This window comes from Zalophus californianus, chromosome 3, assembly GCF_009762305.2.
Source record: "Zalophus californianus isolate mZalCal1 chromosome 3, mZalCal1.pri.v2, whole genome shotgun sequence".
Lineage (NCBI taxonomy): Eukaryota > Metazoa > Chordata > Mammalia > Carnivora > Otariidae > Zalophus > Zalophus californianus.
In genome coordinates this window covers 173,213,551-173,227,141 of record NC_045597.1, presented here as the reverse complement: position 1 = coordinate 173,227,141, position 13,591 = coordinate 173,213,551, and the positions used below count along the sequence as shown (strand labels likewise).

The following is a 13,591-nucleotide window of genomic DNA, read 5'->3' as shown; positions in this document are numbered from 1 at the left end:
AATTATCTTTACTTATAGGGTGACTTTTTTTGGATAACTTCCATTTCTATATGATAAAGAGCAGGGGAAAAAGTCTATGAAATGAAATAAAAATATTTTGATCAATAAATGGTTCAAAGGATTTCAGAGAGTATGAGGGCCAGGTGTCATTATTTTTAAGTTAAACGTTTTGTTAGAAAAAGATGAATTAAGTCTGCTGACATTTTATTAATGATATTCATAACAATAATGTTGACAGCTTTAATGATATTGCCAATTGTTCAGTCTTTGAAGGTGTTACTGTGAGACAGCAGATCAGGTGACTCAAGCAGAGGGCCAACTTGGGAGAAGGCTGGCAGAAATCTATAACCTGAGACCTCTATCTGGTCTCCATGGTCACCAGGGTTCAGAAACACCCCAAAGTCTGAGAACCAGGAGATTCTTAGGGCAAATATAAATATTCCTGAGGTATCCACTGTTATATATAGAGAGCAGAGATGAAAAAAATACAGCTGTGCCTCTATGGCCAAACACAATAACGAATTAACAATGCCCGTGGGCTCTGTGCAGAAATGTTCTGCCCTCCTCCTGCCCAGCAATGTCGCGCAAAGTTTCTGTGCCAGAGGCAAGTTGTACAATGGAAAGAACATAAACTTTGAAATTAGACAAAATCAGCTGTACTTGTGAATAGCTGGGTAACCCTGTCTACGTTATGTAATTTTTTGAGCTTTAGCTTTCTGTTTGTAAAACAAGGCAAATAACGTAGACTTTATGGAATTATTAGATGACTAAATAAAATTACATACATGTTTACATACACGTATGCACATATCTATATGTGTACCTCACTATACTAGAAACTAGAAGATACTCAAAATTTATTTTTCCAAATACAGCTTTTATTCATAGCTAGGGAACTGAAATTAAAATGACCTTAATCTAAATATTAAAAATTTCAAAAATATTTTAGAAAACCATGAAAGTATGTGCACATACTATATCTATTGCTGGAGTGAGCCTTTAGATGACTAGGGTACATAGGGAAAAACTGTTAGCTAATTTGTACAATTAACCCTATAATGGCAGATTATTAATGAAGCCTATTGTTCTAGTTACTACTCATGTAAATTAAAGCATTGTCCTTGATTATTGATATAAATCACAGTATTTGAGGCATTCAGATGTACAACGACAACTTTTTTTAATGTACTAATGACAATACAATGTACTTAAGAAACAGTTGTTTCTTAAGAAACAAATTCCTTTTTGAAAATGTGGAATGAACTCACATATAAGCGAATTTGCTGATTGGCCTTCCCCAGTACAGACTGCCCATCTTATTTGTAACATAAAAATTCTAGGAAGATAATGCCAGTTAGTCTCAATATTAATTTTGAGCTACCCCTGGAGTAGTGCCTATTGGACACTTAGAGAATAGAATGCAGTCTTTAATTAGGACAAGCTCCATTTCTTTTTCAAAAACATTACCATTTGTTTAGCAAAAGATAAATTTTAATCAAATGCATAAATAATTTTTATTCCTTATTTAATCTTTACCTTAAAAAAGAAAAAAAGACACCTTTTCAGTAGACGTAGCTATTCCTAACCACTTACTTTTTAAGTCTTAACAGAAACAACTGATGTGAACTTTACTCCTTTACTTTTAGGCTGTTGAGTTCCCAAGTCTTTAGAATCCAGGAAATGGTTTCTTTTTTTTTTTTAAAGATTTTATTTATTTGAGAGAGAGAATGAGAGATAGAGAGCACGAGAGGGAAGAGGGTCAGAGGGAGAAGCAGACTCCCCGCCGAGCAGGGAGCCCGATGTGGGACTCGATCCCAGGACTCCAGGATCATGACCTGGGCCGAAAGCAGTCGCTTAACCAACTGAGCCACCCAGGCTCCCCAGGAAACGTTTTAAAGTGCTCTGTCTGGTTCAACATTTTGGGAGGATTTTGTGCATGAACAGACAAACAAGTAATTAAATGACAAAAGCAGCATCTTGTCTCTTATGGTATAAGAATAATTTTCTATACTGTAGCCATTTTCTCCTTGAATTAACCTTTTGTTTTTGTCTGCAAACCCTGAAATGCAATCTGGTTTAATTGTTTTTCGACTCGCTAGTGCGCTGCTGGTGGTGCAGAAGGTTTATCCACGTGTCACAACTAACGAAGGTTTCAGAACTCTCCATAAATCTGTTAAACATCTGCTGTACACTCTGGACTCCCCAGCTCAAGGTATTGTACTTCCATCTACTATATTCAATTATGTGACACGAAGCCTGTTAGAAATACAAAACAGAGTGCAACCAAAGTAATCATTTATAGATGATATTATTCTTAGGTAGACAAATATGCCTCGACTAAATCTGGATCTCTGGCTAATCAAAGAAAGGGAGAAATGGCTGAAAAAGAGGCTGTGACTTTCTAGAATTTTTATATTTAGGTGAAAATTCTCTCTCTTAGTTTGTAAAACTATGTTTATATAGTATATAAAATAAATATCAGGACCAAGCCTCAATAAATAGATTTCTACCACTTTTTGGAACAAAAACCTACACAGTAAAAAGCAGTATTTTTACCCTCATTTTCAAAGTTTGGCTTTTTAAGCAGGATGAATCTTTCATTGGTAAAAACATATCCTCAAACAACCATCTTGAAAATACATGACAAACATCAGTGTGTGAATAGATTGGTATAAATCTGTCATTCCTAGTAAGACAAGCTAGAGCATGTTGTTAGCGAGTCACGTAATGTCACCTCTGCATATATAAAATAGCATTATATACCACATACATGGAAATACACAGATCTATACACACAGACACATATAGACAAAAATTTAGGGCTGTAAAGAATAAATCTCTACTTTCAAGTACCAGGTAAAATGTTTGGTTAACATTTACCTCTTCTGAATGGGTTTAGGGTTATGTTTTCTCAGCTGAGTTTGTCAGCTTTCAAATATGTGGATTTTACCCTTAGATTACAAATTAAGTATCCTGAGAGCATCAGGTCACAAGCTGATTGTTCATTATACTCTTGCTCCTTAAACTGTTAGTTTTCATATGGAGAGCAAGTTTGGATAGGCTTTGAAGAATTCTCATTGGATGGTCTAACATACCATTGGAAACCAATTTCTGTTAGGCTAGAGCATTTTTTTATATCTACAATTACAGAATTAATGACTAGCTTGCAAGATTGATTGTAGTTAAATTTAATGGTCTTGACAAACACCGGAAAAAAATGCTTGCTCTTTAAAAAAAAAATCCAGGTCAGAAAACTAGACTGTACGCTAACAAACACTATGTCCTCTGTATTTTTTTATTTGCATTTTGAAGACTTGAGAACTTCGAGTTTCTTGCTACCATTCTTTTTCTTTTCATCTTCAGACTCACACCTTATAATTATATAAAGTAAAGGGATAAAGTTAAAAAAAATTCTTACAAAGGACAAAAGCCCATTCTGCTTAGAAGCCAGAGAAGTAAGCAGCACTTCTAATTAACTGAGGCATCAAAACACTTTTCCTGGTGAACAGTACAGCTCAGTTTTCAATATTTAAGAACGGCCATGTCTCATGTCTATGCACATGCTAATGATTTTCACATGTATTAAAACATGTCTTTGGATAGTCAGGTTGACCAGGAAATACATTCAAAGAAATGTGTTGCTGTTTATAAAATTTGAGGTGTTTACAATCATTTTTTTTTTAATTTCTTACACTTGTGACTTCATCGATCTGAAGATTAATACAGTAGCATTAAAGTCAATTCCTGAAAGTCATTAGCTCCAAATCCCTACCTGCTTGAGCAGAAATTTTGTGGTCTTTGAAAAATTCTTCTAGGTATTTCTGGGAATTCTTCAGGGAACTAAAACTTGTCATTGAAGGCTGAACCAGTGACCCTAGCTCAACAGTGCAGGGATCTCTAGCCCCAGGAACAGATACCTGCCATGTTGCCAAGGCCACCTGGTGCTTAGTCTTCATGGCTTATAGCAGTATTTGTGCAACCAGCACACTTCTCCTTTAAGTGTGTACTCATTTAAGTGGGAGTGGGGTGGTGTCTCACTCATTGCCTGGGCTCTCTCTAATGTATGACAGGGTTCAGATAGCTTTGAAAGTCTCATACCGCTCTTTCAAAGAAGGAAAATAAGACATAATACTTTCTGTGTCAATTCTAAGGGCTTTACTATCTTAAATCACTTTCTTCATGAAAATAAGTCTATGAGATAGAATTATTATTCTATTTTACAGACAAAGAAGCTGAGGCATAGGGAGGCTCGGCACTTTGCCTGCGTTAGCCACCCAGCAAGTGACTGAACTGAGATTAGAACCTGGATCTGTCTGTCCCCAAAGCCAGTAGCCTTGAACTCTTTGCCAGATGGCCTTTTATTTACTTTCTGGGACATATACATACCTGATTTCAAGATATTTCATGTGGTCTTGCAAGTACCTGCCATCATCAGACCTCAGAATGGCTCCCACTTTCAGCCACTGTAGAGTTTGACTTATCATGACAGATTCCTTCCCACATAAGTTTTCCTACAACCATCCCCCCATTCCTCTCTGTGCTCTGACTACAAACCTTTCCCATCCCGTCTGTCCGAGATTCAACACACTTTAAAGTTTCCTTAGGAAACTCCTCAGCAACCATGATAATATGGAGATTCTAATAAACAGGAAGAAGATTGTCTCCTAATTTCCTGTCTTAGGGATCTAATTCTCAGCTCTGCCCCAGTGAAGATCCCTGCCTCAGTTAATATGCTTTAGTATTTCCATTTATAAACACGGAGTTTTGAGAACAGAGATTATTTTTGTGACTCACTGAAGTTTGTTCTTTTGCAAAGTAGTAAATTATGTGAAATTACTTCTTTAAATGGAAAGCCATCCTTACTGATGAAGAGGTTATCTGTGTACTAGGTTTCTTTCTATGTCAACGGGTGCCATTTTTAAATATGCCTAATCCTACAAATAAAAAAGAAGTAATATCTATTTAGTACATTATTTCTTCCAAGGTATTTTATAGTCCAGAGGGAAAAGTGGTCAGGGGGAAATGTCCCTACTCAATGTCAAGTCTATCATTGATATGTACAAAATTAATTTCTATTAGTTACTCATTTTAATAGCTTGATGAGGAAGAGAAACCTCATAACCATATAGTATACAAATGCCAATAAACTTGCTCAGCATTACGTAAGAATTCAAACTGAGCAAGATTTGATCTTGGAAAAATGGTTTATATACCTTTACATTGCAAATGCATAAATCTCAACAGAGCTCTATCCTTGATTCTTCTGTATATGCATGCCAACAAACAATAGGTATTACCATTATTAATTGGATTTATTTATTCTGGGTATCTTCATTCTTGGTTCTTTCACTCACTGCTGCATTGCTATCTCTAGAGTAATAAAATTCAGCTGCACCTTGAGCGGAGCACAGGAAAACTCCACTCTGCTGAACAGGAAAACTGAAAAAGCCCCTGTGCCAGGTACTAGGAATGGTACAAACATTACTCATACACCACTGATACAGAGGTGGACGAGGAGGTATTTCATTTAGTGATAGTCTTTTTTACACACATACTAATTTAAATAAACACATTGATCAGCACCAGAAAAGTATGGATGTTTGCATAGTTTTGCAATAGGACCTTTATGGAAAGCCTTTAGAACACACTAACTACGGACAATGGGAGAACTATTAACGCCAGTAATAAAATAGCCTATTGAAAGAAATTGGATCAGGGTTAAAAATACCAGGACTGAAATATACTGGATTATAAGGAATAAGTAGTGTCTCAAGAGAAGCCTGCAAGAATTGATCCTATTTCCCTACAGGGATAAATGAAAGCTTTGGATTTATTTTTATTTATGCAGTAGCCATTAAAAGCACTCTCATGTTCAATTTTTCATGTGAATACTGTTGCACACTTATTCTTTTATGATACAATGTTATGTGGCAAGGTGAATCAGCAACCTATTTAACTTCGAGGGGCAATTCACAGTGTTGAATTAGACCTTCCCATATAGTTTCCATTAGTTAGCTATTGCCTTCCACACTTTGAACCTTCGTATTATTTGAGACCACTCAGAACGGTTCTGTTAATACGAGCCAATTTGCATTCACAGCTGCATTCATTTGAAATCAGTGGCTGCTTTTTGAAAGATGGAAAATATAGATTAGTGATAGCAGATGTTTCCTAAGGCTACATTCTTGACAACTGAAGGCAAGAAATCCAGTGACCTGTAAGACAAATTGGGCCTCATTTGTTTAACATATCACGTGGTAGACAATCTACATTATAGTATTCAAGAGTCACCTGTGCACACGGGTCTTAGGATAAAATAATGTAATGTTTTGACAGAGAAAGAATTTCTTAGAAATGCATGTGCTTCACCATTGGGGTTATTCTGATTAGCAGGCATTTATTACCTATAAATATCTTGAATGTTTCCAACAAAAAGAGCATAGATATGTTTTGTAAAATCCTTTGGAGAAAAATTCTGCAGATTTTTCTGCATTTTCTTCCCATTTATTTACCTGTGATGATTTTTGCTAAGAAAAATAAATCCTTGAAGCAAACATGTTTATTAAACACTTACATAAATGTCATTTCTGTAGGTGGCCCTGATAATGTGACGCATGTGTGGCGTGAGGAACATGGGCGTGAGGAACTATCCCCAAGCAGCCTGGCTGCACAGTAAGTCTTTCTTTGTTGGTCTGCTGGGTTTTTTTCTAAACTAATAGGTAACTTGTCTGAGTAAGCAATCAACACAATTTATAAACATAATTCTTTTATCAATTTGTAAGACTTTGAAATAGAAAAATCCACTATTGACTGACCAAGAAAAGGACATAGCTGAAATGTAGTAAAGTTGAAACTTATTTTTTCAGATTATCCAGTGACATTTTTGGAGAATGCAACATGAGCATCTCTTTTTCAGTTGTAACATTGTATATAACTAGATCCAGTGTGTCCTGTCTGGATCGGTTACCTATGTCTCTGAGGAAAATCTAGAGGGAGGTCCAATTTCCAACTTTTTTAAGGTCTTTCACTATGAAAGTTGTATAAGCAAATTTTTCACATTACAATTTATTTTGGTTTTTAAAAATCACAGTATCTCTTATGCCAGTCAAGGTAATACAAAATTTGTTTGCTTCCACAGCATTCGCGTAGGTAAAACTGTTTATAGATAATTTAATTTTGGACTCTTATGGGGCATGTTAAATATGTTGTCCCCGAAACAGGCAGTGGAAATGACAGCAGCAATGTTGGCTTCTAAAGACCATTAATGTAAGCAGTGCTCTGAAGTCACTGTAATAATCATAGTAGGGAATGCATGCAGGCGCCCACAGAAGCTGACTGAAGTAAATTCCTATAGCTCAAGGCAAATTTAGAGACTAGATGGCCTGTTATGTAAACGTTGTTTTGGCCTGATAAATTATACTATTGCAATTTTTTGACTCTAGTCCCAAAGGATACATTTCTGCACTAATGAAATTTGTACAAATAAAATGAAATACAGGACTTATTTTTAACCATTTTTTTTTTCTGAAATAGGATCTATGCAGTTGTTTATAAACTTTCTATTATTTAATGAGAAGTTCTCGAACTCTGGGTAAATTCTAGGCTAATTCCTTCCATAAACAGCCACATCCTATGTCTGCTTCTACCTTTGTCCTCCCCTAAGGTGGCTGAACCAGGTGCTCTTTCCAGAGCAGTCAAGCAACCTTGGACAATTTCCCCCTAGCTAGGATGCCATGTTCCAAAAAATCAGGTCTTATAGAGCCATCAAAAATACTTAAAAAAAAAAGACCTTTCTATTGAGACAAGTGTATGCTTATACCAAGTTGAAACTAGGTACCTTTATCAGAGCCTTGAGGCATCCATAGCATTGATAATACTAGCACTTCAGATCACAAATTCCACAAACAATGTAGTTGCTGGCAGCCAGCTCACAGTTTATTAGGAAGAATTCAATACTTTTAAGATGGTTCTTGTTGAAACAGATTGATGAAATTAAGTATTTCTTATATTTAGACTTCCTTTCCATTCCCATTTTAAAATAATCACAGAATGGCAATATTTGGCATAAGATAAAAGATGTTTTGGTCCAGAATTTTCTAAAGAAGGCTGCTTAAAAATATTTTTCCCTCACTGCTCTTCTCTCTCCTTATTATTTTTGTCCTAAGGTTATTATTTGTATTATTCTGTGTGTGTGTGTGTACACTCACACAATGTACACATAAGCTCATCTTTCATTGCAAATATTCTTGGAAAATAAGTAGGATTATATACAAAAATACATAAATTAAATGGTTTAAAAGAATAATTAGATATTTATGCTAAAGCAGTGGCACATAGATACGGAATCTTAATTTTCAGAATGTATTAAATGTAATCGCCAAAATCTTGGCAATCAAATGTTCTTCCTGAAATTAAGAGAATGGCTTAGATAACATTTCAAGGTCACTTTTAGTGCAACATTCTTCTACTTCTATTTTAAGCTGGAAAATTCACCATGAGAATCCTTTGTTCATTCCACACAGAAGGTTAGACCAATATTTTTCTTTTGAGCACTATACCAGGATGCAAATGGCTCTATGCTATAATAACTACAATATATGGAAATGGTTACTTTTTTTTTTAGTGTGGAGGCTATCAATTGTATTTAATTTTTTTAATTTTTTTAAAGACTTTATCTGAGAGAGAGAGAGAGAGAGAGAGAGAGAGAGAGAGCATGAGTCGGGGGAGGGGCAGAGGGAGAAGCAGGCTCCCTGCTTAGCAGGGAGCCCAATGCAGGCTCCATCCTAGGACCCTGAGATCATGACCTGAGCAGAAGGCAGATGCTTACTGACTGAGCCACCCAGGCACCCCTATCAATCGTATTTAAATGAAGGTCAGCTATCTGATGAGTTAACTGTGCTCTGACTGCCACATTAGAGATTTCTCTCGCTGTAGATTTTCTCTTTAAAGTTCTTCAAGGATCCTGTAGTATTAGCCCACATTTAAATACCCTAAGACTACTTTGACGTTAATGCAGACATTTTCCTACATGTTTACTAGCTATGCCAGGATAAGTCTCTTCCCTTAGTATTTGAATAAAATCTAAGTTAAACATCTGACAGAACTGGTTAATTTGTGTATTGTGTGGTTTGATTCGAAATAGATGGTCCCCAAATCAGCTATTGACATTTATTCTATCTCTCCTGTACATGAAATTCAATCATAAACACTGAGGGAAGATGTTACAAAATAGAGATGCAGCCTCATAGTTGAAGTGACAGGGCACAACACACACGTATTTACTCACTCATGCTAATGCCTCAGAAATCCTAGGCTATATTCTCACATGCCAGTCAGGTTAAAGGGACACATGAAAGTGGTTAATTCGGAAACACTGAATTGGTTATTTAAAGAAAAGGAAGGAACTTATAGTGTTCAATTAGAGTCCACTATTTTTTTAAATCACAATTAAATATATTTATTTGAAGAATGTTATAGGTGGAAGGGATTAGCAGATCCTTCAGCCCCCTGCATATCATTTGACAAGGGAAGAAACTGAGGTCCAGAGGGGTCTGCCAGATTTAGAGGAGAAAAAGAAAAGAAAAGAAAAACATAGAAGACTCATAGGTTGTTCTTACATTGAAAAATTATCATTTAAAAAAAAGAAAAAAATTATTCATTGTTTATCTGAAATTCAGATTTAACTGGGAGTCCTGTATTTCCTCTGACAACCCTAGCCCCGTAATTTTTTTCTTTCATGTGAACATGCCTAGAAATAATCTTAAGATCACTTATGACTGGATATTAAAATAACTAAATCTAAAGATAATGTCCACAGAGAAGTAAGCGATCAGAGGATGCAGAGCCAGTGTGCACTTAGATCAGATGGAGGAAGATGTTCTACTTCCAGTTTCAATGCCCAAGTCAACTAATGCCAAACAACCAGGGACTTAAATGATCTTGACAAAATAACTTTATTCTCTTTTTAAATGACTTAATTATATATTCTTTTCTAATTCTATAGGCTCCTAATACTGGAAAACTTTGAAGATGCTCTCTTAAATATATCAGCAGATAGTCCTTATATTCCTTACTTGGCATGTGTGAGAAATGTCACTGACAATTTGTCCAGGGGATCACAAGGTAATACTCTTAGTAGTCAAAATGCTGCTTAGGGTTCTAATTCTGTTCTAAAGTAGTAAGTCCTTTAAGACATTTGCTTAAAAAATAGAAAGGTTTTTAAAAGATTTTAGTTTCCATACGCATGAGTTTCAGTTTGGTAGTTTGATATATGAAAGGAATATCTACTTGTGTTATTATATTATTACTTCTGTTCCTGCTGCTAGTACTTCTGGCCACCTGGACAAACTTTAATTTACGATGGCCATGTAACAGAGAATATGATAATGACCACCCAAACAAACTTGCCATGTTTCTGGAATTATTGGTAGTTCGTATAACCCTTCATGGCATTTTCTGTGTCCTTAATAATCTTAGTTATCAAAAAACAATGAAGAATGATAATATAGACTTCCCAAAGCAGGTGTAAATTATATAAACAAAGGATTTTTGTGTGGAAGACTATTTTTACTTCCCACCCTTATACACTTTATTTTCAATTTTCTGCCTACATGGACAACCATGAATATGGCATTTAATCAAATGTTTCTTTTCCTTTTTCAAGAGAAAATACCGAATTTCTCACCTTTTCCAAGGGATCTACATTTACTTTTCCCACACCAAAATAGTTTCTCGAGACTTAATGGCAAGCAAATAGCACACAAGTATTTAAACGTGGTCTCTGTTTACTAGGCATGAATTAATCAAGGTTGGAAGGGTGTATATGTGTCACAGTGATTATGCAATCTGTTCTCCCCCAAACACTTCAACTTAACAGTCTATCCAAAAGTCAGAAATAAAAGCAGATTTAGTTCACAAAGAGCCAAAAGTGTGTAGCACCTTTGCTAGAAATATTTTTGTCTCTAAGCAGAATATCTATGAATATTTTAAAAATAATGAACTCTGTAGTCTCCATGGTTCAAGGAAAGGTTAAATTTTCACTTGTCTTATACTTAGATTGAACTAGGCCATTATCTTAGGAAAAACTTAGCAATAAATTAGGATAAAGGTGTTTTTCAAATGGGTTTCCTAAATGACCTTGCAGTTCACATAAGGTAACTCTTCTCTCTTCCTTTACAGAAAATTTAAGACTCCTGCAGTCCATAATTTCATTTAAAAAATCTTTTCTTCAAAATGGTTTTTATGAGGATTACTTTTCTTCAGTTCCTGAAGTCCTGAAATCAAAAGTAAGTCATGAAAGAAAAAATAAATAAATAAACCTTGACATGGTCTGTAATGCTCTGGCAAGATGTATTTCAGTTTAAGTTTTAAATCTATATCTTCATAAATATTTGTCCTATTTTGACTAGATTAATGCCAGAAAAAGGGGACAAAAGGGTTCTTGTGCTATAAAATGTCATTTTGTTCTTAATTAGTGGATATCTCTATATGAAATGACCAATAAAGACCTAACTGCAGTATTCACATACATAAAGGAATGGCTAATAATATAGTTATCTCATTAAGCTTCATAATTTTGGAATAGTACTCATAATATGATTTCCAATTTAAGTTGGCCTCGGTTTTTAAAACTACAAAAGTGGATCTTAAAAGCTAGTGTTTGGACTTCACAGTGTGCAAAAAGCTCAGAGTTGACTAACCTTATTTTTATTGTCATCAGAAGCAGAAACTAATAAATCATATTAAGATGTATGATATTAAACAAAGGAGGGAAAGCAATGAAAAAAATTTTAAACTCTGAAGTTTCAATTGGTTCACATTTATCTATTATTCTTTGTTTAGCTCATGCATATAGTATACAGGTTATCATGATAATTCACTTCATTTCTTAAATAACCCTAATAAAATTTGAAAGCAGCTTTCCTAGTAAGAACAGCAGTTTAATTGAATTTAGGTAGGCAAGGATAAAGCAAAATTAGAACTGGTTTATTCAGGGCAAACAAGATGACTTTCTGTATATTCAAGATGGTCTAATTAAGCAGGCATCCAAAACATATGTCCATGTGTATTATAAGTAGGTAATGCTAGTGAGGTTACCTCCATTTTCTCCTGATCTTCTAGACAAATCAAAATTTCTAATGCACCTAATTTAGCAGTATCTTAATTTGTGCAAATGAAAAGGAAGTTATGCATTCATCTGGAAAATTCCTACTCATCCTTCAAGGACAAGTTTAAATGTCACTTCTATAATATTAGAGTATTGCCTTTCTCCCTGTTTCTCAGCCAGGATAATGGCTTTGTGTGCACATAATATTTATCCATTCATTCATTCAATCCATCATCTATGGTCCCATAACACTAATCTATTTATTTAAAAGACATAATCTCTAACCCCAAAGTCCTTATAGCAATCCACTGTAGCAGATGGAAAAGCAGACCAATAATTATGACACAGTGAGATAAGTGTTGTGGTATGTGGATGGACAGGATTCTGTGTATGGAGGTGGGAGATTTAACTCCAATTGTACGGAATGGAGGTGGAGAGAAGAAATTTCATGGAAGAGAGAATACTTGCTCTTACAGGCTGAGTAGGATTAGGTTACAGTCCTACATTCCACACATAGAGACCTGCATTTATTAAGACAGAGGTATGAACCTGAAGGACAGATATAGGTTACCTGTAGTCATGTGCCTGTCTGGAGCAGAAGGTGCCTATGGGAGAGGCAGGAAGGGGGACTGCAGAGAGACTGGGCCCAGATCCCAAAATCCTCTTTCTGCTTAGTCACGGAGTTTGAATCTGGTCTGGAAAGTTGTGCATTTGAAGAAAGTAAAATTTTCATTTTAGAAAGAGACCTCTCTGGGAGAACTATGGAGGACAGATTGGAGAAAAGCCAAGTAGGTGATTTCTGCAGTAACCTAAGCAAAAAGTGAGCCCTGTACTTTGTCAGTGGCAGAGAAAGAAGGAAGAAACGGTTTCAAGAATGGGGTAGGAAGTTAGGTGACACAACGTGGCAGCCAGTGGGCATAAAGAAGAGGAGTCTGATAGCAGTGAGATTTCTGGCTTTTGGAACTTATTATTTAGCATTATAACTTGTTGTATAAGTAAGGTCTGTTTCCCTCCTTAGAGGGTAAACTCAGATAAAATGTGGCCTCTGTATCTCTAAGCCCCACATTTAGCACACAGTAGGAGCTTAAGACAACTCATGGATGTGTGAACAAATGAAGGTGTTAAAAGAGAGCCCTGGTGATATAACTGCGTCACCTGGACAATTATTCATTGTAGTTCTCAAATTGTGAAGTCATCAGGCAGCGCAAAATATACACCAGTGAAATTGAAACAATACATTCTCAATCATTTACACTCATGGAATGGGAAATAGATGTAAGAATAATTTAAAACAGCATCCACATTTTGACTATACTGCTCCACTTTGGGGTTACATTATGAAAAATGTTCTAGAAGCCACAGAAGTGGAAATAAACTGCAATCCTGTCCTTTGGGTAGAAAGTCTGTTGTCATTTACAACAAGCATCGTGGCTATCTGCAATTGACAGAACCCCTACATTTCAAGACTATAAGTTCCCTGAGGAA

The 13,591-nt window shown here is 35.6% G+C and overlaps 1 protein-coding gene across 1 annotated transcript in view; it reads left to right on the top strand.

Moving 5' to 3' along the window:
• Positions 1-13,591, top strand: part of ABCA12 (ATP binding cassette subfamily A member 12) — a 167,792-nt gene that overhangs the window by 75,426 nt on the left and 78,775 nt on the right. The window contains exons 8-11 of the mRNA XM_027590137.2: positions 2,100-2,212; positions 6,594-6,672; positions 10,004-10,122; positions 11,179-11,285. Coding sequence (XP_027445938.2) covers positions 2,100-2,212; positions 6,594-6,672; positions 10,004-10,122; positions 11,179-11,285 — 418 coding nt within the window. The remainder of the gene's footprint in view (positions 1-2,099; positions 2,213-6,593; positions 6,673-10,003; positions 10,123-11,178; positions 11,286-13,591) is intronic.